General features: G+C 34.0%; 2 protein-coding genes across 3 annotated transcripts in view; one reads left to right on the top strand and one right to left on the bottom strand.

Annotated features, from left to right (window-relative positions):
• The window catches only part of LOC105204868 (sodium-independent sulfate anion transporter), a 63,775-nt gene extending 55,033 nt beyond the window's left edge, over positions 1–8,742 (bottom strand). The window contains exons 1-2 of the mRNA XM_011174182.3: positions 8,075–8,742; positions 6,537–6,600 (exon numbers count right to left, since the gene is read on the bottom strand). The gene's annotated coding sequence lies outside the window, so the exon portion shown is untranslated. The remainder of the gene's footprint in view (positions 1–6,536; positions 6,601–8,074) is intronic.
• Positions 1–16,445, top strand: part of LOC105204861 (trissin receptor) — a 74,195-nt gene extending 57,750 nt beyond the window's left edge. For both annotated transcript variants that reach the window (XM_039447087.1, XM_011174107.3), the window contains 2 exons: positions 10,529–11,180; positions 11,604–16,445. In XM_039447087.1, coding sequence (XP_039303021.1) covers positions 10,529–11,180; positions 11,604–11,994 — 1,043 coding nt within the window. In that variant the 3' untranslated portion in view covers positions 11,995–16,445. The remainder of the gene's footprint in view (positions 1–10,528; positions 11,181–11,603) is intronic.
• The last annotated feature ends 4,706 nt before the right edge of the window (positions 16,446–21,151 follow it).

The raw sequence follows: 21,151 nt of genomic DNA, 5'->3' as shown, positions 1-21,151 counted from the left end.
TGAAATATCGTCTATGTGATAACGGTAATGAGTCTACTTACCGCGCGTCTCTCAAACTAAAATCTTCTGTTTGAAAAACGGAATACATGAGAAGTAAAAATATATTGTATTATTTATTAACTTTGTATAATATATAAATTATTGTTAATTATTACAATCGTCTTTTCGGCTGGCTATTTTTCCGAAATAGTCGGCTTAAACGGATTAGGCAGTCAAATCGCTTAAAAATAAAGCTCTTCTTTACGAGTCAATTGAAAAGAAATAAAAGCTCATCCAAATTTATCTTATATATATATATATATATATATATATTTGTATAATTATATGTATATATAATTTATCTTTTATATATATATATTCAATACTAATTTTTTTTATCTACATGCTAGCAATAAACATTGTATAAAAAGGGATCTAGATGTGCTTTCATTTCTGTGCAACTGTCTCATAAAGAGCTTTATTTTAATCCCTGCCTAATCCCTTTAATTAAAGTCTCCTTCTATCAACAAATTAATTGATGGAAACTGCTCGACGACTAAGTGGATATTGTAGCTCACGGGGTACGTAAACGACCTTGTTGCGAACTCTTCGTTTGCGACGGAATCCACTTAAAGGATCGGTGTAAACTGCATGAAATCGAACTGCCCCGCAAAATCCAACTAAACGCGAGAATTCGAATACTGTTTGCATTACACGCAAACATTAGGCGAAACGCGCGTTAGTCAAATATTTGTCATTCAATGGTGCACCGAAGATGCATTGAAAAATTCATTAAAAAGTGAACAGCAAAGCAAATGTATGTGCAACCTAAAAATCCAAACAGAGACTAACAATAAACCGTGAACCAGACAATAATTTCGAACAGAAACTCATATAGAGGCAAGAAATAAACTACAATTTAATAATGAATTATGCATGCTGTCGGAAACAATTAATGGCTCAATAATTACGAATTACAAGCCAAAATAATTTTCAATCTAGTATTTCACGTGCTCAATTACGTAATTTTAAGCCGCATGCGTGTAGATTATAACGATGCGGTTAATTACTCGTGAAAATTAAATTGTTAATCTTTTAAATCTTTTAAACTTTTCCCAAAAGATGTAACTTCCACGCTTCGCTCTCACATTCTGATTTCATATTAAAATTGGAAATCGACTCGATTCCAATCGCGATTATTATCCTCTTTCGGCATGTAATAGTCGTTAAAAGCGACGCAGATGTGTAATCGAGCGAAGGCAAAGTTCGTTTCAAAAGTTTTGCGGCAAAAAAGAGAATATATTACGCTAACAAAAGGTCGAGTCTAAAGTGTGTGTACAACGCCTAACTACCAAATTGCAATGAATATTCATCGGTAGGTCGTTAACCATTAATTGGTGTGACGCCCCAATTGAGAAAAAAAAAATGCACGGGTATGTCTTTCCGTTTACTTAGGCAGTCTTGTGTCTAGTGAATATAAAAATAATATGCATGCCGTTATATTGAGTATTCTTGAATACATCTGATATCAATTTTAATAAGAAATTTTTATTAAACCCGCAAATAAAAAGGTTAAAAATACATTTTACATATATGCCAAAGATTTTTCCAAACTTTATACACACGAGCGATCAGGAAGAATAAATCACACTTTAAAAGCACTTCATTTTTTTGTTTTTTTTTTTAATTTGTGAAAAGATAAAGAAGTTCAAAGACTCTTCGACGAAGGTAACTTGAATAAATAGGTCGATTACTGAAAGACAAAAAAGCTCGTTGACACATAGTGTTAATAAATTTCAACGTCAAAAGTTACGAAACCGAAAAACGCTCGATTAATTCGCTACATAGCGGCAGTTACATTGCGTAATTATACAATGGGGAAAAAATATCTTAATGAGAGACTTAATGAGTATAATTTCTTTCTTAATGAGTATAATTTCCGTGAAAAGTCCCATCAGGAAAGTTATGTGGAGTTCTTAATACAGCGCATTTATTGCAGCAATGTCTATTTTTAAACGCACATATGACTAATGAAATTTACGACATAATTCTCTCTCAATTAAATGCGAAATTTATGCAGACTTATCTTTAATAACAGAAAGCTCCCATATTTTTTAATAAGAGTTTTGCAATAACAAATTAATTTTACTACGTCTCAAATATAACACACAGTACATAATGCCTAAACAAATAACTTAGCGACCATTTATTCCTTGCCCTGAAATAAAATTCGCAAATTTTGTTTGTAATTTAATCATCTAAACTTTTTGTGTCTTTTTAATTTTATAAAGTCGATTTGTAATAAATCGTCAAAAAATCTCGCAAACTTCGTTGTTAGATTGTTGTAACCCCAAAATTTATTTTTTGGCGTGTTCAAATAATTTTTCAATTAAAGAATCTTGTCTCGTCTTTCATTTACAAATTTGCAGGGATATAAATTTTACAATCGAAGGGCGCTGCGCAAAATCATGTAAAAATTAATTTCCAAATTTCAGTTCCTCTGCAAACGAAGTGGACTTTTTGAAAAACAAATTTCTCGCTCCCGTTCCTTCGCATTAATTAAATTCGCCTACCTACGTCGATCTTGTTTTCAGAGACGTGACAACGCACTGATGTGACTCTGGACACGTCTGACGAGACAAACACAAAGTTCATCCACGAAGCGTACTTTATTTTTCAAAGCGATTAAAAAATCAAAATTTGTAAGCTTGAAGGCTTGAAAAAGTTGGAAAATTATGGGGGTTAATATTTCCCTAAAGAAAAATTAGCTTTGATCAAATTTACGGAACAAACTTGTCGTCGTATTTCCGCTAAAAATATCGATCTCGAGTAAATTAAACACTCAGCGTTCAAAAGGTTTGTGAATCGAGAACACTTCAGACAAGAGGAACGCTCAATGAATCGCAACTAAGAATTTTCGTCGTAATACTTTTTCATCCGGATCTATGCGTCTTCGTCAATCGATAATAAGAGGAATTTACCCTCTCCCCCTAAAAAAATGCTTTTCAATAGGAGCCATTGAGTTTAGGTCTTACGTTAAAACAGAAAATGCAGTTCTTATGTGATGAAAAATAAAATCGATAGAGCCAGGACGCCGAGTCCATTTTCAAGATTGTCGCAAAATTAAATCAGTTTGTTAAACTTGGAAGAAATGATCGATAATCATTTTTTAGCGTCAAGCGCGGTTTACGAGCGTAATTTATAAAATCTCGCGAGCGAAGTGTGATCATAAAGATGATCTGTTATCGATCGATGTGATCGACGTAATGAACACTTTTAACTCTTTAAGCGATATATCTTTCGTGTGAATAACGAGCTTTTTCCCAACATAAGTTATATTCCGTCTCGATCTTTTTTTCACGTAATATTAAGACTAGACGAAAAGAAAAACATTTATGTTTCTCGAGCAACATCAACTCCCGGCTGATGTTGATCATCGTATTCCCACGATACCAATATGCAAATTTGAGCGACCACGATCAAACGATCCGTGATATGATAAATCCGGCATAGATTTGAAATTAAAATGTTCGAACACAAAAAAATGCCGATAAGATCGCGGACGTAGAACGTGAATTCTGCGAATATCGAATTACATTCCGAAGAAGACTCGTATTAAAGATGTAGCGGACATACAGTCCCTGTATAAAATAAATAAAATTTGGAAATATGTTTAATATTAACACCTCAAATGAACTCTAAACATAAGAAAGTTGTGTGAGTAAGATATTTTTATTTAATAACATATTTTTATAATTTATTTTCTGTATATATTAAAAATTAAATTATTTTTTACAACATTAAGAAAAGTTTTAATTTTTGCATGTAAATTTGCATGTTAATTTTGCAAGTACTTGAGTATTCAAGATGATTTATACGAAGTTTTATTGTAATTAATCAGTTATTTTGTAAATAAATAAATTTTATTTATTTTACAGAATCAATTTCTGCATTGCAATATAATTACGTAAATCATATCTCGAATATTTAAAGTGGTTAAATAAAAAAGATTCAGATTTTTTTTCATTATTAATTATATTTTCATTAGAGCACACGTCTACTTTTTATTAAAATAATTTTCCAGCATCCAGATAAAATATCACCGCCAAATTTTTTTTACTACTTTCAAATGCAATATAAAGCAATCTGTAAATTTTTTTTCGTAATTTTCTTAATGTTTCGGAAAATGCAAATTATGTGATGAAAATAAAATCGACAAAATAACGTCAGCATGCCAAGTCCATTTTCAAGACTGTCGGAAAATGACCATAAATCCTTTATAATTTATTCCCGCAGATCGCCAACAATCTCTGTTCCAAAATCCTTCGATCATTCATTACACATTATTCACTGTCTTATTTTATGAATGGACTTTCATAAGAAAACCTTTAGAGGGAAAAAAACGAACAATTTTGTGGAAGCCAAGAAAGGGGAGGACGAGCGAAGGAATATAGAAGTTGACAGTCCTTTTCGTCCGGTATATAAATTTTCAACTGGGATTACGTCAAAAACTTTTCACTTGGATCGTCCGTGTTCCTTCGCCTCTTCATAATGAGCTATTTCGTCGCAGCCACTTAGTTTCCTCGAACTCGGCGGCTGGCAGATTGCCATTATCATTTCTCGACAATATTACGACTTAAAGGGTGGAGTTCAAACGGCCGTGGTCCGCGCGAAAAAGGTATATCGACGCGCGAATTATTTCGTTGGCGGACAAAGACTCGAATAAGCAAAGCAAATATGAACAACTTTTCAATTTACCGCAACGTAGTTGCGATAAATTTTATTATCAATATTTCGCTTTCGCTCCCTCTTCTTTAGAAAATAACAAGGTGCGCGTGGAGCGTTCGTGCTAAGCATATTAAAACAGTGACAACAACCCTGCGTCTCTCATCTCTATGCCGTCTCATTTTCTGCATTTCATGCAACCCTCGTGGCGTGTGCTTCTTTAACCGCAGCAACGCTTGCCTCGATTACGTGAATGAAGAACAAAGGATGACATTTTATACAAAAATTTGCGAAGAGATGAAACGCGATGACCACTATCGTTTTTTTTTTTACAATGAAATACGAAAACAATATAAAAAAAATGGTAGTAAACATTATTAAAATTACACGTGTTAAAAAGTAAAATTTGAAAAAGATCACACCGAATGATCAATAACAGATTGTACGAGATACAATTGGTGCATGTCCCTTCTCAAGGTTTAAGAAAAAAATATCTGGCACGAGTAATTTTTGAGCTGTAATCAATTGATAAAGAAAAAGAGATTAAAAAAATTAAGTAAGTAAAGTAAAATCTTAATCTATTTAATTAACAAAACTTAATTAACAAATCTTAATCTTTTTCATATTTATTTAAAATTATCAATTGAGATAAATATCACAGAAATCTAAAATTGAGAGTTAACAACAGATATCTAATATCAAAACACTTTTATTTCCTACTGCATTAGTCATACTTGATATATCTCGCATCGCGTGTGAGAATTAAATCTTATCATATCAATAAATTACACGTGGATAGAACGCGTTATGAAAGTACTTACGTGGGTGGGGTTGAAATGTTCTTTGTTATTTTATATTTATAACTATTTTATAGTTATAATAACTTTATTATTTCACTTTTAACTTTTTTAACTTAGAAGTTAAAAACCTCTGATATTATGTACAAAGTGATTTACATTTTATACTATTTATATGCATTTTTATTTATTTTATTGCATAATATTAATTAGATAGTTAAAAAGTTAATAACTTATTTAATTTTTAAATTTATTTTTAATTTTAACTAGTAATTTTTGAAATTTCAATTTATTAATATTTTTAAGTTAAAAATTTATATAAAAAAAATTATAAAAGAAAAAAATATATTCTCATATAAGAAACAATATTTCATTGTTATTTTATATTTATATTTGTTATTTTAACTATCTAATTAATATTATGCAATAATCAATTAATTCCTTATATATATATATATATATATATATATATATATATATATATATATATACACATACTATATATTTTACTATGTGCTTTTATATTATTTATTCTAAAGGCCATTGCATGTAAAAAGATTTTAGTCGTAACAATAAGGCTGTAATAATAAAGTTTGAAGTGATATTATTAACTAAGGATACAAAATCTAATACTATTTTAAAATAATAGCATAAGTATACAATTCTGACTTTTTTGTGTCTTCTCTTTCAGTGATAAATTTCGTTTTGTAGCTTAAAGGCTACATTATGGCTAGATTATAAGACAGCTCAAATAATCATAATCTTTCGTTACGTCAACAAATCACAGTTAACACTTATGTTCAACCAATATGAACAAAGAGCTACACATAACCCAATTATCTTTAAATTTCAAAAAGAAATTTATCGCTGAAAGAAGAGAAACAAAAAAGTTAAAATATCATATACCTTATTTGTTTAAAACAGATTGCATCAGATTTTGTACCCATATTTAACAATATTCCTTTAAACTTTATAACTACAGCTTTAGAGTTACAACTAAAACTTTTTTATGTGCAATGACATTAATTCACTCACCAATTGTCGTTCTTGTTGTTACTGCGCTGCTACTATTGTTGTTACTGCATTTTCTTTCCAAATTCTAAAAATATAATAAATATATTTATTTATAAATATAAATACAGAGTAGAAATAAGATATTATTTCAGGACAGAAATAGAATATTATTGATTCTAACATTTTAATTTACAAACAAATGAGATTAATAATATATTTTTATATAATACAGATTTTTTGCATTCTTTTAATTTCCGAATATAATAAAACACATTAAATAATATTTTAAACATTTTTTAAATTTAGAATTGAAGTAATTATTACAATAACAAAAGTAAATATTTAATGAAAATATTTCATATCGTAATTCCATATAATAGTAATCTCAATTCTTCTTTCTACACTATAGAAGCACTTTCTGCAGAGCAGAATCTGTGTGCAATTAAATGTAGCAAAATTGAGTGCAAAAGATTATTTTCAATATGATCCTGCTGACAGCCTGTCAGTAAGATTTGTACAATGTATATGAAAACAATTTGTTTCCAGATCTTACTGCAGAAATCAAACTTTGACTATGGTCCACTTAATGCTACAGATGTTTTGAAGCATTCTTTAATTGATTAAATCACAAAATTTTTTGTTTCAATTGGTCAATGAAACATTTTAAAACATTTGTACTATCAAGTGGACCACAGCCTAAATTAAAGCAGATTCTTCTCCTAATTGCAGTGTGTTAACCAAATGCTGCAATTTTTGCAGCAGTTATGTATGTACAAGTTTCTTGCACAAAGAGAGCAAGTATCTACTTCACAAAATCCTTTGGAGAATTTAAGCAAGATGAGGAAGATCATAACGTCCTGCTAGCAGAATTTATTAAGATCTACTGCAAGATTTACAGCATTCTTGCAACAAATTGCTAGGGCACATAAATGAAACATATTATATTTTATTAATTTTAGCAAACGTAAGAATAAGAATTACTTTTATTTTTACTCATATTGTCAAATCCTGCAGCAGATTTTGACAAATTTTGCCAACAGGAAGTTATGATCTTCCTCATCCTGCTCAAATTTTCCGAAGAATTCTGTAAAACAGATACTTACTCTCTTCGTGCAAGAAACTTGCACGTAACTGCTGCAAGAATTGCAGCATTTGATTTACACACTACAGTTAGGAAAAAAATCTTCTTCAATTTAAGCTGTAGTCCACTTGATGCTACAAATGTTTCAAAACGTTTCATGGACCAATCAAAACAATTTTGCGATTTGTTCAACTAAAGAATGCTTCAAAGCATCTATAGCATCAAGTGGACCATAATCAAAGTTTGATTTCTGCAGTAAGTATCTGGAAATAAATTATTTATATATACATTGCACAAATCTTGTTGACAGACTGTCAGTACAACCATATTGAGAATAATCTTTTGCACTCAATTTTGCTGCATTTAACTGCACGCAGCTCTGCAGAAAATGCTACTAGAGTGTAAAAAAAATTGAGATTATGATTATATTCAAATGCAAAAATACGCAAAGATAAATTAGTTAATAAAATACACTTACCGAGTTACTCCACGGCTGTCGTCTTCTGCTGACATTTCGCTATGCTGCTTTTGTTGAATCGTCCGTTAATAATAAATAGCCGATTCTTTATTCGCCACTCCCGATATTACTTGTATCACACACGAAAGCGCATGAAATATGAAACGCACGCGAAACGAAAGTAACTTGTCGCAACACAACACGTCGCGTGAAGAAGCATGCTACAAATACGATTATTTTGACGCTATGATTATGATCGATACAAAACTCGTAACTTTTGACACCGTATTCGTGCACAATTTAAACTCGAAAAACGCGGAAAACCCGACCACGGAAAAGCAAGCAACGATACCGGAGGAAGTAGAGCAGCCGGCACATGTCATGCACGCCGAGTGAGGTTAGGTTAGGTTACCTGAACGGTGGCGAGAGGAGTTTGATAAATGCACGCGTACGTACTACGCGTTACTCGCATTGTTAGAGACGAGACAATTCGGCTTTTATATCTAATTGAGTTAACGAATATCACTCGACACGTCCACGATGTTTTACTGCGCAGATGAGACGTTCGAGGCGAATACATACGCAGGGAAGGCATTCTCGAGCAAATGTTTTCGAAAACGTGACTTGTGACAACACACGACGACGTGACAAAGTCATCAAACAGTCATCAAATGTACTGCGTATCACGAACGAACGTTATGAGTGAGTACGAGCCAGTTCAAGCACGATTATAATGGCAACCACCGCCGTCTCGCCGTCTCGGCCGCTCGGTCGTCTCCGCCGTTACTCGGCAACAGTCGTCGCCGCGCAGGCGCCGCCGGCCGGTCGGCCCCTACTACGTACTACGCCACGTCATCACTACGGCATTACTACCAGTGCCCTCTTTGTTAGCTAGCGTCGTCGGTAGTCGTCCGCCATTTTGTTGTTACATGCTCCCGTGTATGTCGAATTATACGCAGATGATGGAGAGTACTGAATGTGATAATGGATCGTGTTGTGACTGTATCGTACTTAGAACATTGTGCTCGTTCGTGATACCCAGTATCTTTGATAACCTTGTCGCGTTGCCGCAAGTTACTTGCTCGAGAATATTCGCTCGGGAGTGCTGTCTCTGCGTTAGTACTCTCCTCGAGCGTGCTCGAGCGCCTCATTGCGCAGTAAAACGTCGTGGTGTCGAGTAATGTGTCGAGTGATACGTGAGTAGACATCGTCCGGTGTTAGTTGACTGTTAGCTATAAAAGCCGGGTCGTCTCGCCTCTAGAAGTGCAAATGTGTTGTACATACGCGTGCATTTATTCAACGGCTCTCTTCTCCGATCAGGCAACGTATCGTTACTCGGCGTGCGTGACTTCAATAAGTGTCAAAAGTGACGAGAGCAATAGCAGACGATCGCAAGTAGAGCGAAACACAGAAATAATCGCGTTTCTGATATGTCTTTTAGTCGAAGTTAGCACCTGTTGCATCGCGATGTTACTTTCGCGCGCGTTTCTCGTTTCATTCGCGTTCGTGTTCATGAGTGATGTTTAAGCAATATCGGGAATACCGAATAAAGAATCGGGCGGTTATTAACGTGCGATTCAAGAACAGCAAAACGAGATGTCAGCAGAAGACGACAGCCATGGAATAACTCGGTAAGTGTACTACTTTATTAACTGATATGTCTGCATGTTTTTGCATTTGAATTTTCTAAATTTGAATGTAAAAATTAAATTAAATTTTTATTCTGACGTTTGATAAAATAAATAAAATAGTATGTAATATTTATGTGCCTTACTAGCAATTTGCTGCAAGAATGCCTGTAAAAATCTTGCAAGTAGATCTTAATAAATTCTGCCGGCAGTATGTTATGATCTTATCCTGTTCAAGTCCTCCTAAAAGCAGATTCTTGCAAGAAGCTTACACGTATCTACTGCAAGAATTGCAGCATTCTGTTTACAAACTGCAGTTAGGGGAAGAGTCTGCTTTAATTTAGGCTGCGTTCCACTTGATGCTACAAATGCATCGAAATGTTTCATTGACCAATTGAAACAAAGAATTTTACAAATTGACAAATTAAAGAATGTTTTGAAGCATCTATAGCATCACGTGGACCAGTCAAAGTTTGAGTTTCTGCAGCAAGTATCTGGACACAGTTTATTTGCATGTACATTGCACAAATCTTGCTGACAGACAGACAGCAGGGCCATATTGAGACTAATCTTTTGCATATCTGACTCAATTTTGCTGCATATAACTGCACACAGATTCTGTTCTGCAGAAAATGCCAATAGATTGTAAAAAGAATTGAAATTACAATTATATAGAATTACAATATGAAATATTGTCATTAAATATGTTTACTTTTGCTATTGTAATTATTTCTTTGATTCTAAATTTAAAAAATGTTTAAAATATTTAATGTATTTAATTTTTCGATAAATTTATGAATTTATATCCATACTTTAATAACGAGATACTTCAATTTTTATGTTTCAGGCAATCTTATGGTGATTTTTGTGGTGACGTTCTCCCGTCGGTTGCGCAGCATCACAAATTTCTTCCTGGCAAATCTGGCGGTGGCGGATTTTTGCGTAGGCATCTTCTGCGTCTACCAGACGCTCACCAACTACTTGATGAACAGCTGGCAGTTTGGCGATTTCTTTTGCAAGGTGTACATGTTCGTGCACGCGCTCTCATACACCGCCAGCATACTAATTCTCGTGGTAGTGTGCACTGAGCGTTACCTGGCCATCTGCCATCCTATCAAGTGCCGGTCCATGCTGACCAGAAGACGCCTCAGGTTGGTGATAGGTGTGGTATGGATCCTGGCGGCGGTGTACGCCTCGCCTAGATTTTTCTACGTTGAAACCATCAGCAATCGGCTCAGCAACGGCGACGTCGACATCATCTGCATAGCCAATATCAAGAAGCACAACAAGAACGTTCTGGACGTGGTGAATCTCATTTTCCTCTACCTCCTGCCGCTGTTCCTCATGAGTTATCTCTATACCAGGATCGCCATAGGTCTTTGGAAAAGCAGCGCGACCCTCGCAGGACCCGGTCTAGTCGCCAGTACCAAAAACGGTCGGGTACATCACGTGCACACGTCCAGCAGGAACGTTCTGAAGGCGCGACGCGGTGTTATCAGGTATGTCCATTTCCAGGACGCGTTGCACGATAGTGCCTTCGATTTCCGTTTCGCTGAAATTAATATCCGTTGGAGCGGTTGCGTCCGAGAATTCAGCGAATATATCGCCACGATGAGACAGTTAAATAATAATTCTGTTTATTAGAGTTAAATTCTATGCTTGCAATTTAACTGCATAACTTGCTTGCCGAAGATAAATTGCTAAATTTCTCTCCCCCAAATGATAGAAATTAATTTTTAATTAATTGCGTTTTTTTTAATATTAAATACTTGGTTTTGAAATAAATTGTTTCAAAAAAAAATTTTTGAAACAAAATCGCAATATGCGATCACGATCGCTAATGATCGTATTTCCGTCGCTATAATCTCTCAGAAGCTCAGGCGCTCGTGGCTAGCTACCAAAGTTTTGCCGCTGTTTTCCAGAATGTTGATCGCGGTGGTGATGATGTTTGCCGTGTGCAACCTGCCTCAACAGGCGCGTATTCTCTGGCGACATTGGGGCCCGAATTATGATAACACATCGGACTTCAGCACTCTGCTGACCGTGTCGACCTTCCTCATCTCGTATACGACCTCTTGTCTGGATCCGTTGCTGTACGCCTTCCTCTCGCGCAACTTTCGCAAGGGTATGCACGAACTATTGCACTGCGAGCACTCGAGGAACGATGGCGGTACTCTGGCGATGGCGTGTCCCAGCGGCGACCACAATCGCCACGAGAATGGCGTCAGCTTCCATGTACCTGAGAGCTCGGTCGTACGACTAAACTCCGTTCACAACAGGCTGTCCACCGCCCGACGGACCATCATTCGATAGAGCTAAAGACAAGAAAAATTCAATGAACTATCATTGTCCACGCGACGGAACTAAATCGCGAAGTGATTCTTTACAGGGTATTATAAATATATACAGGACGGGAGCTGGCAGAATCCTCAGGGAAGTGCGCGAGCGCCTGTGAAATATTTTTAGGTCTATTTTAACTCGTAGTTTATTTTATTTATTTATTTTGATGAGTATGAATGAAGCGTTGCGTTGCTACAGGAACGCTACACGCCTCGAGACTGTAAATTTGAATTAGTCGAAGAGTTTGCTGGTATTAGGGGTAGAAAGTTTGGCGTACCTTGTCTAGTTTAGAGCTGAATGTTTTATGGCAACGAACTATTCTCCTTTTGAAAGACTTATCATATCCTATATTAAGAAGATTATTTTCAAAGTATCTCGAATTTCTAGTACCAAAATCCCTTTTTTTTTTTAAATCTTAGTTACAATAAAATAGACTTGTTACAAAATTCAGATCTAACTTCGAAAATGAGCTTTTCAATCTTTGAATCGCAAATTGTATCGTTTTGAAAGAACTCGCAGCTCAATTTCTTACGTGCTATAATCTTATAATTTTAAATTATGCTGACCACTCATATTATGCAATCGCAGGAATTGCCGTGTTTTGGGAACAAACCTTGTTAGTGATAGTTTTCATTGCACGAGAAAGAGAGAGAGAGAGAGAGGACAGCAAGTTTTGGTTGTGGTCAAATGGTGTCAGTGGCATCCACAACTTCGTCAAGGTGTGTGTAACGCGTGTGTGAACGACGAAGTACGGCGAGCTTAATCGGAGCTTATTCAGAGCATATTACGTACTCCCATTTCCACTCCCGTTCTTTGTCCCTAGGCGCATAAACAATACGAACTGAAACTATTGTGGGTTTCGCTCGTATTCGCTCGCAAAGTGGCAAGAAGAAACTGCGTTATACGAGGTATGGTCGATATCTGTATTTGTAATTTAGAACATCGCATGTTAGATTTTCCAAACTTGAATATCGTAAAATTTTTGATATTTTTTTAACATCGTAGAATTCTCAAAATATAAATTTTCTTTCGCCGATTTTGCATCTCATTTTATTACGTACAAGTGTCATGCTGACAACTCTTCCAAAATTATGCTATACTATTTAGAAATGTCTCTCAATTTTCAAGTGAGAAATTACACAATTGCTAAAATTATCACAAAATTACTTCTCCGCGAAGAAGCTTGCTCGAATTACGCGCGTCATTAAACAAATTGGCAATCGTATTTACTGAGAAGTTCGTATCTTTCGAAAGTGCGTGAAAAGGGAGAATCAAATGGTACGTGTAAATGAACATTGTAAGTTGGGAACTTATAACCCGATTATGTTAATGTCAAGTAATTAACAAATAAAAAGAAAATTATAAAAAGGGAAGTGCAATGTAATTTTTTACACTGCATTTTTTTTATTTCGAGAGATTTATTTTTAACACGTGGACTAAACATAGTATCGAACATTATAAATACATTAGAAATTTTGTATTTTATTCAGAATATATTCATTAGTGTATCTGAGTATATCAAATACGTATTAAAAACTCCAAATGTGTTCAAGATATCATTATCATTGAAACTCTCAAATTTTATTGAAAATACGGATATGCTCAAATTATTGTAATATTAGAAAATTTATGCTTTGATTTTGTATGAAAAAGTATTATATTTATATTTAAATTAATTAAATATAATTATGACTACTCAATAATGTGTTCTAACGATTGATGCATGCTTTTTAAAAATAGCACGATAATAAATGAAATGTAGAGATAAAATTCACTGCACTCTGGCAAAAAGTTAATTCATGTGACGCGAAAACAGAGACGCAATCTCAACAGAGACCGGATTCCATTGGGAAAGATAATTTATCCGACCGTATTGGAATGACCAGTTGACATTACCGCCTTCGGTTTTTGGTATTTATCAATGCTCTCTTTACACCTCATTAAATGCACACTATGTAAAATGGAATTAAAACCAATATCAGTATCCTATTTTCGCGTAATACGGAATTATTGGAATTAAAAAGGTTTAATTGCATATTCAAATAGTAATTCACGTCTCGTGCCACCAAATTTAATTTTCAGAAAAAGGACAATGTTTTAACTCTCTCTTATTAATTTTAAACGAATATAAATTGCAATAATTGGTTTTCATATATGAATAATATGACAAAGCTTAAATTTTAATTTTTAGAATTCAATGTTAATTATCAAATAATCGTAAAAAGAATTAATGGTATTTTTAATGAGTTTATAATGAATTTTGTCCGTAATGAGAAAACGTCGATGATTCTGAGACATCTTACATAGACATCTTTAATCTCTGTTTTATTGGAAGGATTGTATGCAGCAAGTTCATGAAATATCGTGTAAATGCGAAATTCCGAGTACGGCTTCGTAAGTGGCAAAAGTCTAGAATGGTTTCCGAAGTAAAATACCTTTAGAAATATAAGCACCACTTCATCGCGATGCCACGTAATTTGCTCGGGAAGAAAAGTTTCTTCGCGAATGAGCGTTTATATTCTCTTTCGACGCATCCTCTCATTGTCTTTCTGCATTATTCTCGCAATTGTCACATTCTTTGGACGTGTTGCCAACGCATGCATTGCGCGTGATTTTCTGTACAAAATTCGCGAGAAAATTTTATTGTACATATGTCTTCTCTTTGTTCCCAATAAATTAAATTTTTGGCTTCAGGTAAAATATCGACGATTTCAATAAATTACTCGCGTAATTTTCTGGCAGGTGTGTCGTGTTTTGAAACTAAATTTTATCTACATAATCTTTTTGATTCATTTAAAAAAATAATTTTTTTTTTACAATGAAAATTATATTCTATTGCGATTATTTATAATTTTTTTTACATCTGTTTATTATATTCTATACTTCTGTATACAAAAATTTTTCTTTTCTGAAGTCAATCTGCATTGCACGATGAACTTTAATTATGACGCGTGAAAAGTTGATTGAAAACTGAAACCGGGAAACACATTAGGTCCAGCGAGAAAATGATAAAAAGACAACGATGCATACGTTTCGTGGGGAAAGGTTCGGCCGGTTGCTTCACAGATAACACGGATTTCGCATTAATGTGGAGACGTCACGGGCATTTGGCAGTGATGCAAGAAATTTCCAGATCGACCGAAAAACGATGGCGCGAGATTACGGGGCGTGGTGCAAGGTGTTTCAGAGTCGTCGTTTTCCACTTTAACTTGGTAGAATGTTTCGCCGCCCCATAATCAGTTCGTCAAATTTTTTGCGAAGCAACGCAAAGGAATTCGTGCAGCATTAATAATGATAACTGAAGATAATAAAATGATAACTTTAACTGCGCGTTGTAAATAATGCGATATTATCTCAGCTTATTTCAAAAATATTTTAAGTATCATGAATCAATCATTTATTAATTTTGCAGATTTAATAATCGAAATTTTAATATCAGATATAAACATGCGTTAGACAAGTTTTCACAGAACTTTTAGAATAACGCAACTCATTGAACTTATCGAAAAATACATATTTACTTTAGGAAAAAGGACAATTGCGCAATTATAGCATCGCGTTATGTTTTATTTTGTGCTATGAAAATTTTGTCACAATGTTTGCGTTGTAACGTTGAGATTGATAGGAATTATGAGAGAAATTTATTTCAGCTGTAATCCCCGAGATATTTTTGCACAAACTCATTATTTCAAATTGCAAACGACATTCGATCATTTGGAACACACGTTCTGTCTACTGTGAATTTTGTCATTATCGCTGCTAACCGCAACGCGTCATTAATCATTCCTTTCTATCGCTCCTGTCACGCTATGAACCTTGAAAGTATTTGTAATGTACAAGTTTCTCGCGTAACAATTTATACTCCATGAACAACATCTCCAGTTGAAAACATTTTCGTGCTGCACGAGTGTAAAATTGGTACAAGAGAATGCTATAAGCGACATATTTCGAGAAAATTGTGTCTTTATTTTTCGCCGGGGAAACGATTTTCTCGAAATGCGCCGATTATATGAATGTCATTTACATTTTCTGCAAGTAAACAGAATATTTTCGGAGATAACTTTTTTACAAAATATTTTCTTCGATATTTAGTGTACTCCTACGCAATATCGGGCAGATATTTGAAAAAAGGAAGGAGAAATGCGATAAAGTCATTATTTCGATCTAATTTGTAATCTCTTATTTTTAAAAGTGCAAGTTTATATCAAAAGATAATTACGAAGTTACTCGATATTGAAAAATAAGGGATTATGATGCTACGATAAGCTTCATGAGGTAAAAGCTAACAAAGTTTAATTTTTCAGATACGTGCCTGTGTCACTGATACGATACCCTTAATCATCTAGATCCTAGATGTTTAATAATTAGACTTGCGAAAATCGATAGGAACATGATAACATCTCATTAAAAAGGAATAACATAATTATACTCGTATTATTTAACCGATTTCAATTTTTCAATAAAAGTTTTAATGGAGATTATAATTTTTTTATCAGAATTTAATAGATATTATTATACTTTATCACATTCTGTCTATATATAATTTTTTTTTATTAAAAATTTATTATTTATTAGAGAATTTATTTTTTAATGACTTTTTCAAGCAATGTCTGAAAAGCATCTGTAGAAAATACATTTATTAAAGTTAAAGTGCATATCGCTCATTTATTGCAACAGCAATCAATGACATAAATTACAAAATGACAAATCAAATCAAATTTTTTTAGTATAAATGTTTGGAATTATCAAAATTTTGTATTTAATAACTTTTAAATTCACTTTTGACTTAACTTGCAATTTTAAATGCAATTTGGTTTACTTTAATTGTAAAGGAATGAAATTACCATTTTAATCTTCATTCAATGTATTCAATTCTCATCTAAATTCTTTTTTTTTTTTGTAGACAACTCAAAGATGACAATTTGAGATGACAAGGATGACAATTATGTATGCGATGTAGTAAATGACCCTTATGATTAATGCATGTTGTTTCGTAACAAGAGAAATGTAATATACACTTGTCCACTCAAGAGTAAAGCGTTGTCTGAGCCTTAGGAACGGCAAAACGGAGAGGAACGTGACTGCATGAGAAGCGCTCGGGGGAGAATTGCATGAGATAAAGCGGAGGGAAGCTTCGTATCCTGTTTTTGTAATAGTGTGACTTTGCGTCCAGCTCCACGGCTCTGCTCCTTTCGTTCCTCTCTCAAAGGCATCGACCCAAATAAAGTGCAATCGCAAGCAGACAAACGTCGTGAGCGACAAGGCGACTCCGCGACGTTGAAGAGAGCACAGAAAAGTCGTCTAAAGTCGAGTTGTCGTCTTTCGAGCGATATTGATCGATCTCCTTCTTAAGAAGGTATTCGCCGACTGTACCAGAGTCATCTTGATAAATCGGAGGTCTCGTCTCAAAAAAAAAAAAAAAAAAAAAAAAGATTTTGTCGATAATTGAAATTTTAACTTAGTGACGCTCAATTTGAAATTTTGGTGAAATTCAGACAGCTTATTATTTTTTCTTTTTTTTAATTTAATTTCTTTTTAATGGCTGAAGCAAAACGGGCAAACTACTCGATCATTTATAATTATTCAGCGTGGAAAACTTAACGTGCGATCATCTAACTGCAATTCGTGCTATCGCATGCCGCAAGAGGTCCACAGAAAATTCTGCCGCGTTCATTACGTAAATTAAATTTGTCTATGTAGCTGTGGACGTATTTACGTTACTGACCGAAAACTGATATGAAACGCGCGCTGGTAAGCGGAACGGAAGAACGGTTCTTAAAAGATGAAAAGGAAGCTGACCGTTAAACCGAGCTTTCCCATCAGGCTTAGCTAAAGCTCAGTTTAAATTATACATATTGGGTAAACACGCCAGAATCTCGCCGTCCACTCGTGAAACCTGTGAGATTTAACGAATCACCAGCATATCGCGATTTATCCTGCTGCGTCGTTCTATTTTCTAAATTGGTTTCGTTTATATCTTTCTATCAGATTAGAACAAAATTGAGGTGAAAGCGTTACATTTTTTACGGAAAGAACGATTTTTTGATGAAATACTTTAACATTTAGCTAGATCTGAAAATAATTCTGTTGAATCATCAAAATAATTATGAAGGAAGTTCAAGCAATATTGCAAAACATTTTGATGTTTCAGTTATCAGATTGAGCACTAATAATTGTTCAATACGTATTTTCAATTAAATTTTTAGATTCTGTAACCAGCAAAACCGTGTTTTTTTCCACGTATTCATTCGCTCTCTATTATCTCGTGTAATTTTAAGAATTAATTTGGTTTCTCGTATGCGGCGAAGCAAAACTTCGTCTTCTCATCAGAATTCGGATCTCCATGAATTATCTAGCAACCCGAATAATGCAGACGTTTCCCCAACATCGGAAGGTAGCAAATACAATACGCGGCGGTTATATATAATCAAGATCGTGTATAGTTCTTAGACGAAGTTACAAACGCGTGACATTAACAACGGAACTTATTGGCAACTGTCGAATTGGGCAGCTCTCATTGCGAAGATCAATATTTCAAACTACAATAATTGGAACGTTCGCAGGCTCCTAGCGGAAATTCGAAGTGAATGATATGTACACTGAGGGAAAAATTACTGAGTTTTAATAAATATTCGAATAGTACTAATGAAATATTTGTTAAATGTAAGTATATATTTATTTAGCGCAAGAATCATTAATTTAATTTTAATATCTTTTTTCTTATACAATAAATATTTCATTAGCACTATTCGAATAAATATTTAATAAAATTTAGGAATTTTTTTCTTTTAGCACGTACAAAATATTCGGATTATTAAAATTTGAACGAAATATTACGGCGCATAAAGAGAATAAGCGGGTAATTTCGTTGGTAAATTAACTATCTGCAGTCTCGGGTGAGATTTTTTTTTAAGCATGCCCCCTCGATGAATGAAGTTTTATTGGCGCAATTACGACAACTGCAAAAACGGCGATAACGCTTGAATGATGATAACCGCGAAACGGCCGCCGTGCATCCCGATGTAACCGCAACCGAGGCAAAAGTTATAAACACCCACGCAAAGCTAGATCGCGGAGTCGTCAAGAAGAATTTCATTTTAAAAGTGGAAATATACTTGATACCGCGTCGTCTGTTTACGACCGCTCTCCGCGTAAAAAAAGTAAATCCAATTTATTTGAAATACGTCGCTTTGACAGGCAGATGTCGCGCTGATTATTGTTTAGATTCGGAATTTGACCTTTCGGTTCAGATGATGATTAGAAAATTGTAATGCGGGTTAAGGGGTCGAACCACCCTGACCGGATCTAAAATGAACAAATAGATTCAAGATTTTTGAAAAAATTAACTACAGTGTATAATTAGGTGTAGTTCATATTTTGCAGTACATATTATGTATATTGTATCTGTAAAGTATTACTTAATTATACGCAGTAGTTAATTAAAAAAAAAATCTTAAATTCATGCTTATTTTAGCATCCGAACGAAGTGGTCTAACCCTTTAATAGATACAATTCCGTATTTATCATCGTGGGTATTCGAGGTGAGAGTCGTGGTAACGACGACAACGCGAAATAATTACGACTTGCCGAGGAAACGGTTGAACGTCACAGATTCCCGGAAATGATGAAGGACAGAAAAGGGGTATATAATCCACGTTTAAATGCCGCAGTCACGTATAACTGTATTCGGTATGCGGTTCTATGCGACGCCAAACTGTATCGTCAGCTTGCTTAATTCGCATGGGGTTGCTTCGCGCGAATTGTTCGCGGAGGGGCACTTTGTCGAGATCCCGACATTTTTTTTTTTTTTTATCTCTTGTCAACTTTCCTCTCGCTTCGTTTTAAATCTCCTGTTAGCCTTCCGTTAATAAAGGGATTTTTCCCTAGATTTTAATGTTCGGCTCATTTTTGCGGCGAGATATAATTTTCTGCAGGGATAAAACGAGAGGGATTTATAGCCCGGTTTTATGTTACGAAATAAAATTGCTATTTTTGTTCATATTTGGCGTTCCGGTATTCCTCTATGTACAAATAATTGCACGTAAAAAGTACAGTAATAGATATAATTTGCGTCACGTTTCAACTCACAAAATTTAAGCCGTTTGTTTTTGGTAGTAAATTTGGTTGTAATTTTTAGTAAACATTTTACCCGAGATTACGCACGGAATCGAAACATTTATTTTTTATTCAATTCCGTGCGCAATCCCAAGTAAAACGTTTAAAAACTACAACCGAATTTACTAGCAAAAACAAATAAAGGCTTAAATTTTTTAGTTGCAACGTGACGCAAATTATATCTATTACTGTTTTGTACGTGCAATTATTTGTACATAGAGGAGTGCCGAAACGCCAAATATTAAGAAAAATTGTAATCTTGTTAAAACTACAACCGAACGAACGGCTTAAATTTTTGAAAATAAATTTTTCAATTTAATTGGTATTAATTTATAATTTGAAATTTTATTATTTTTTTTATGTTTAAAAAAATCAGAAAATTTTCAATTTTAAAAAAAAGGTAAAAGGATTTTTTTTTTTCAGAAAGAATTACTTGTTTTATTTGGTATTTAATTCTTTTAATTTGTACACGTCGAACTTTTTTAGACGTAAATCTATATGGATATCAGCAGAAAGCTCGTTTATCTTATTTTTAAATGTTTGGATTATTAATTGACTTAGTTGAGTAAGTCGTTAGAATATGCAATAAAGATTTCTTTGGAATAATTTCCTTTTTGTGATAATTTTTTTTTTAAACAAATATATAAAATTATTGTCTGAAATCACGAAAAAATTCATCTTTCTATTTACAGGTAATTTTCTTAAACATATGAAAACGCTCTTGATCCTTGTACGAGGAAACAGACTGGAAAAGCGGTGAAATGTGGGCGCATGTCCTCCAAGTTGAGAGATACAAAAATAAATTTTCCTCAGTGGTCCGTTATTTACTCCTCTCGCCATATTCCATTTTTCATTCATATAACGCTTGTCAAGTGAAATTCAAGTGACGTTAGTTACAAGTCACAAAGAAGAAGTAAATGAGAAAAGTGTATAGTGCATTCGAAATTTGGATTGTTTTTCAATTTTAATAAAACGCACGAATTTGATAAGAAAATATCAGTAAAGATTAATGAAT

This window comes from Solenopsis invicta, chromosome 3 (genome assembly GCF_016802725.1).
Source record: "Solenopsis invicta isolate M01_SB chromosome 3, UNIL_Sinv_3.0, whole genome shotgun sequence".
Lineage (NCBI taxonomy): Eukaryota > Metazoa > Arthropoda > Insecta > Hymenoptera > Formicidae > Solenopsis > Solenopsis invicta.
The sequence above is the reverse complement of the archived record's forward strand: the minus strand, read 5'-3'. Positions and strand labels throughout refer to the sequence as shown.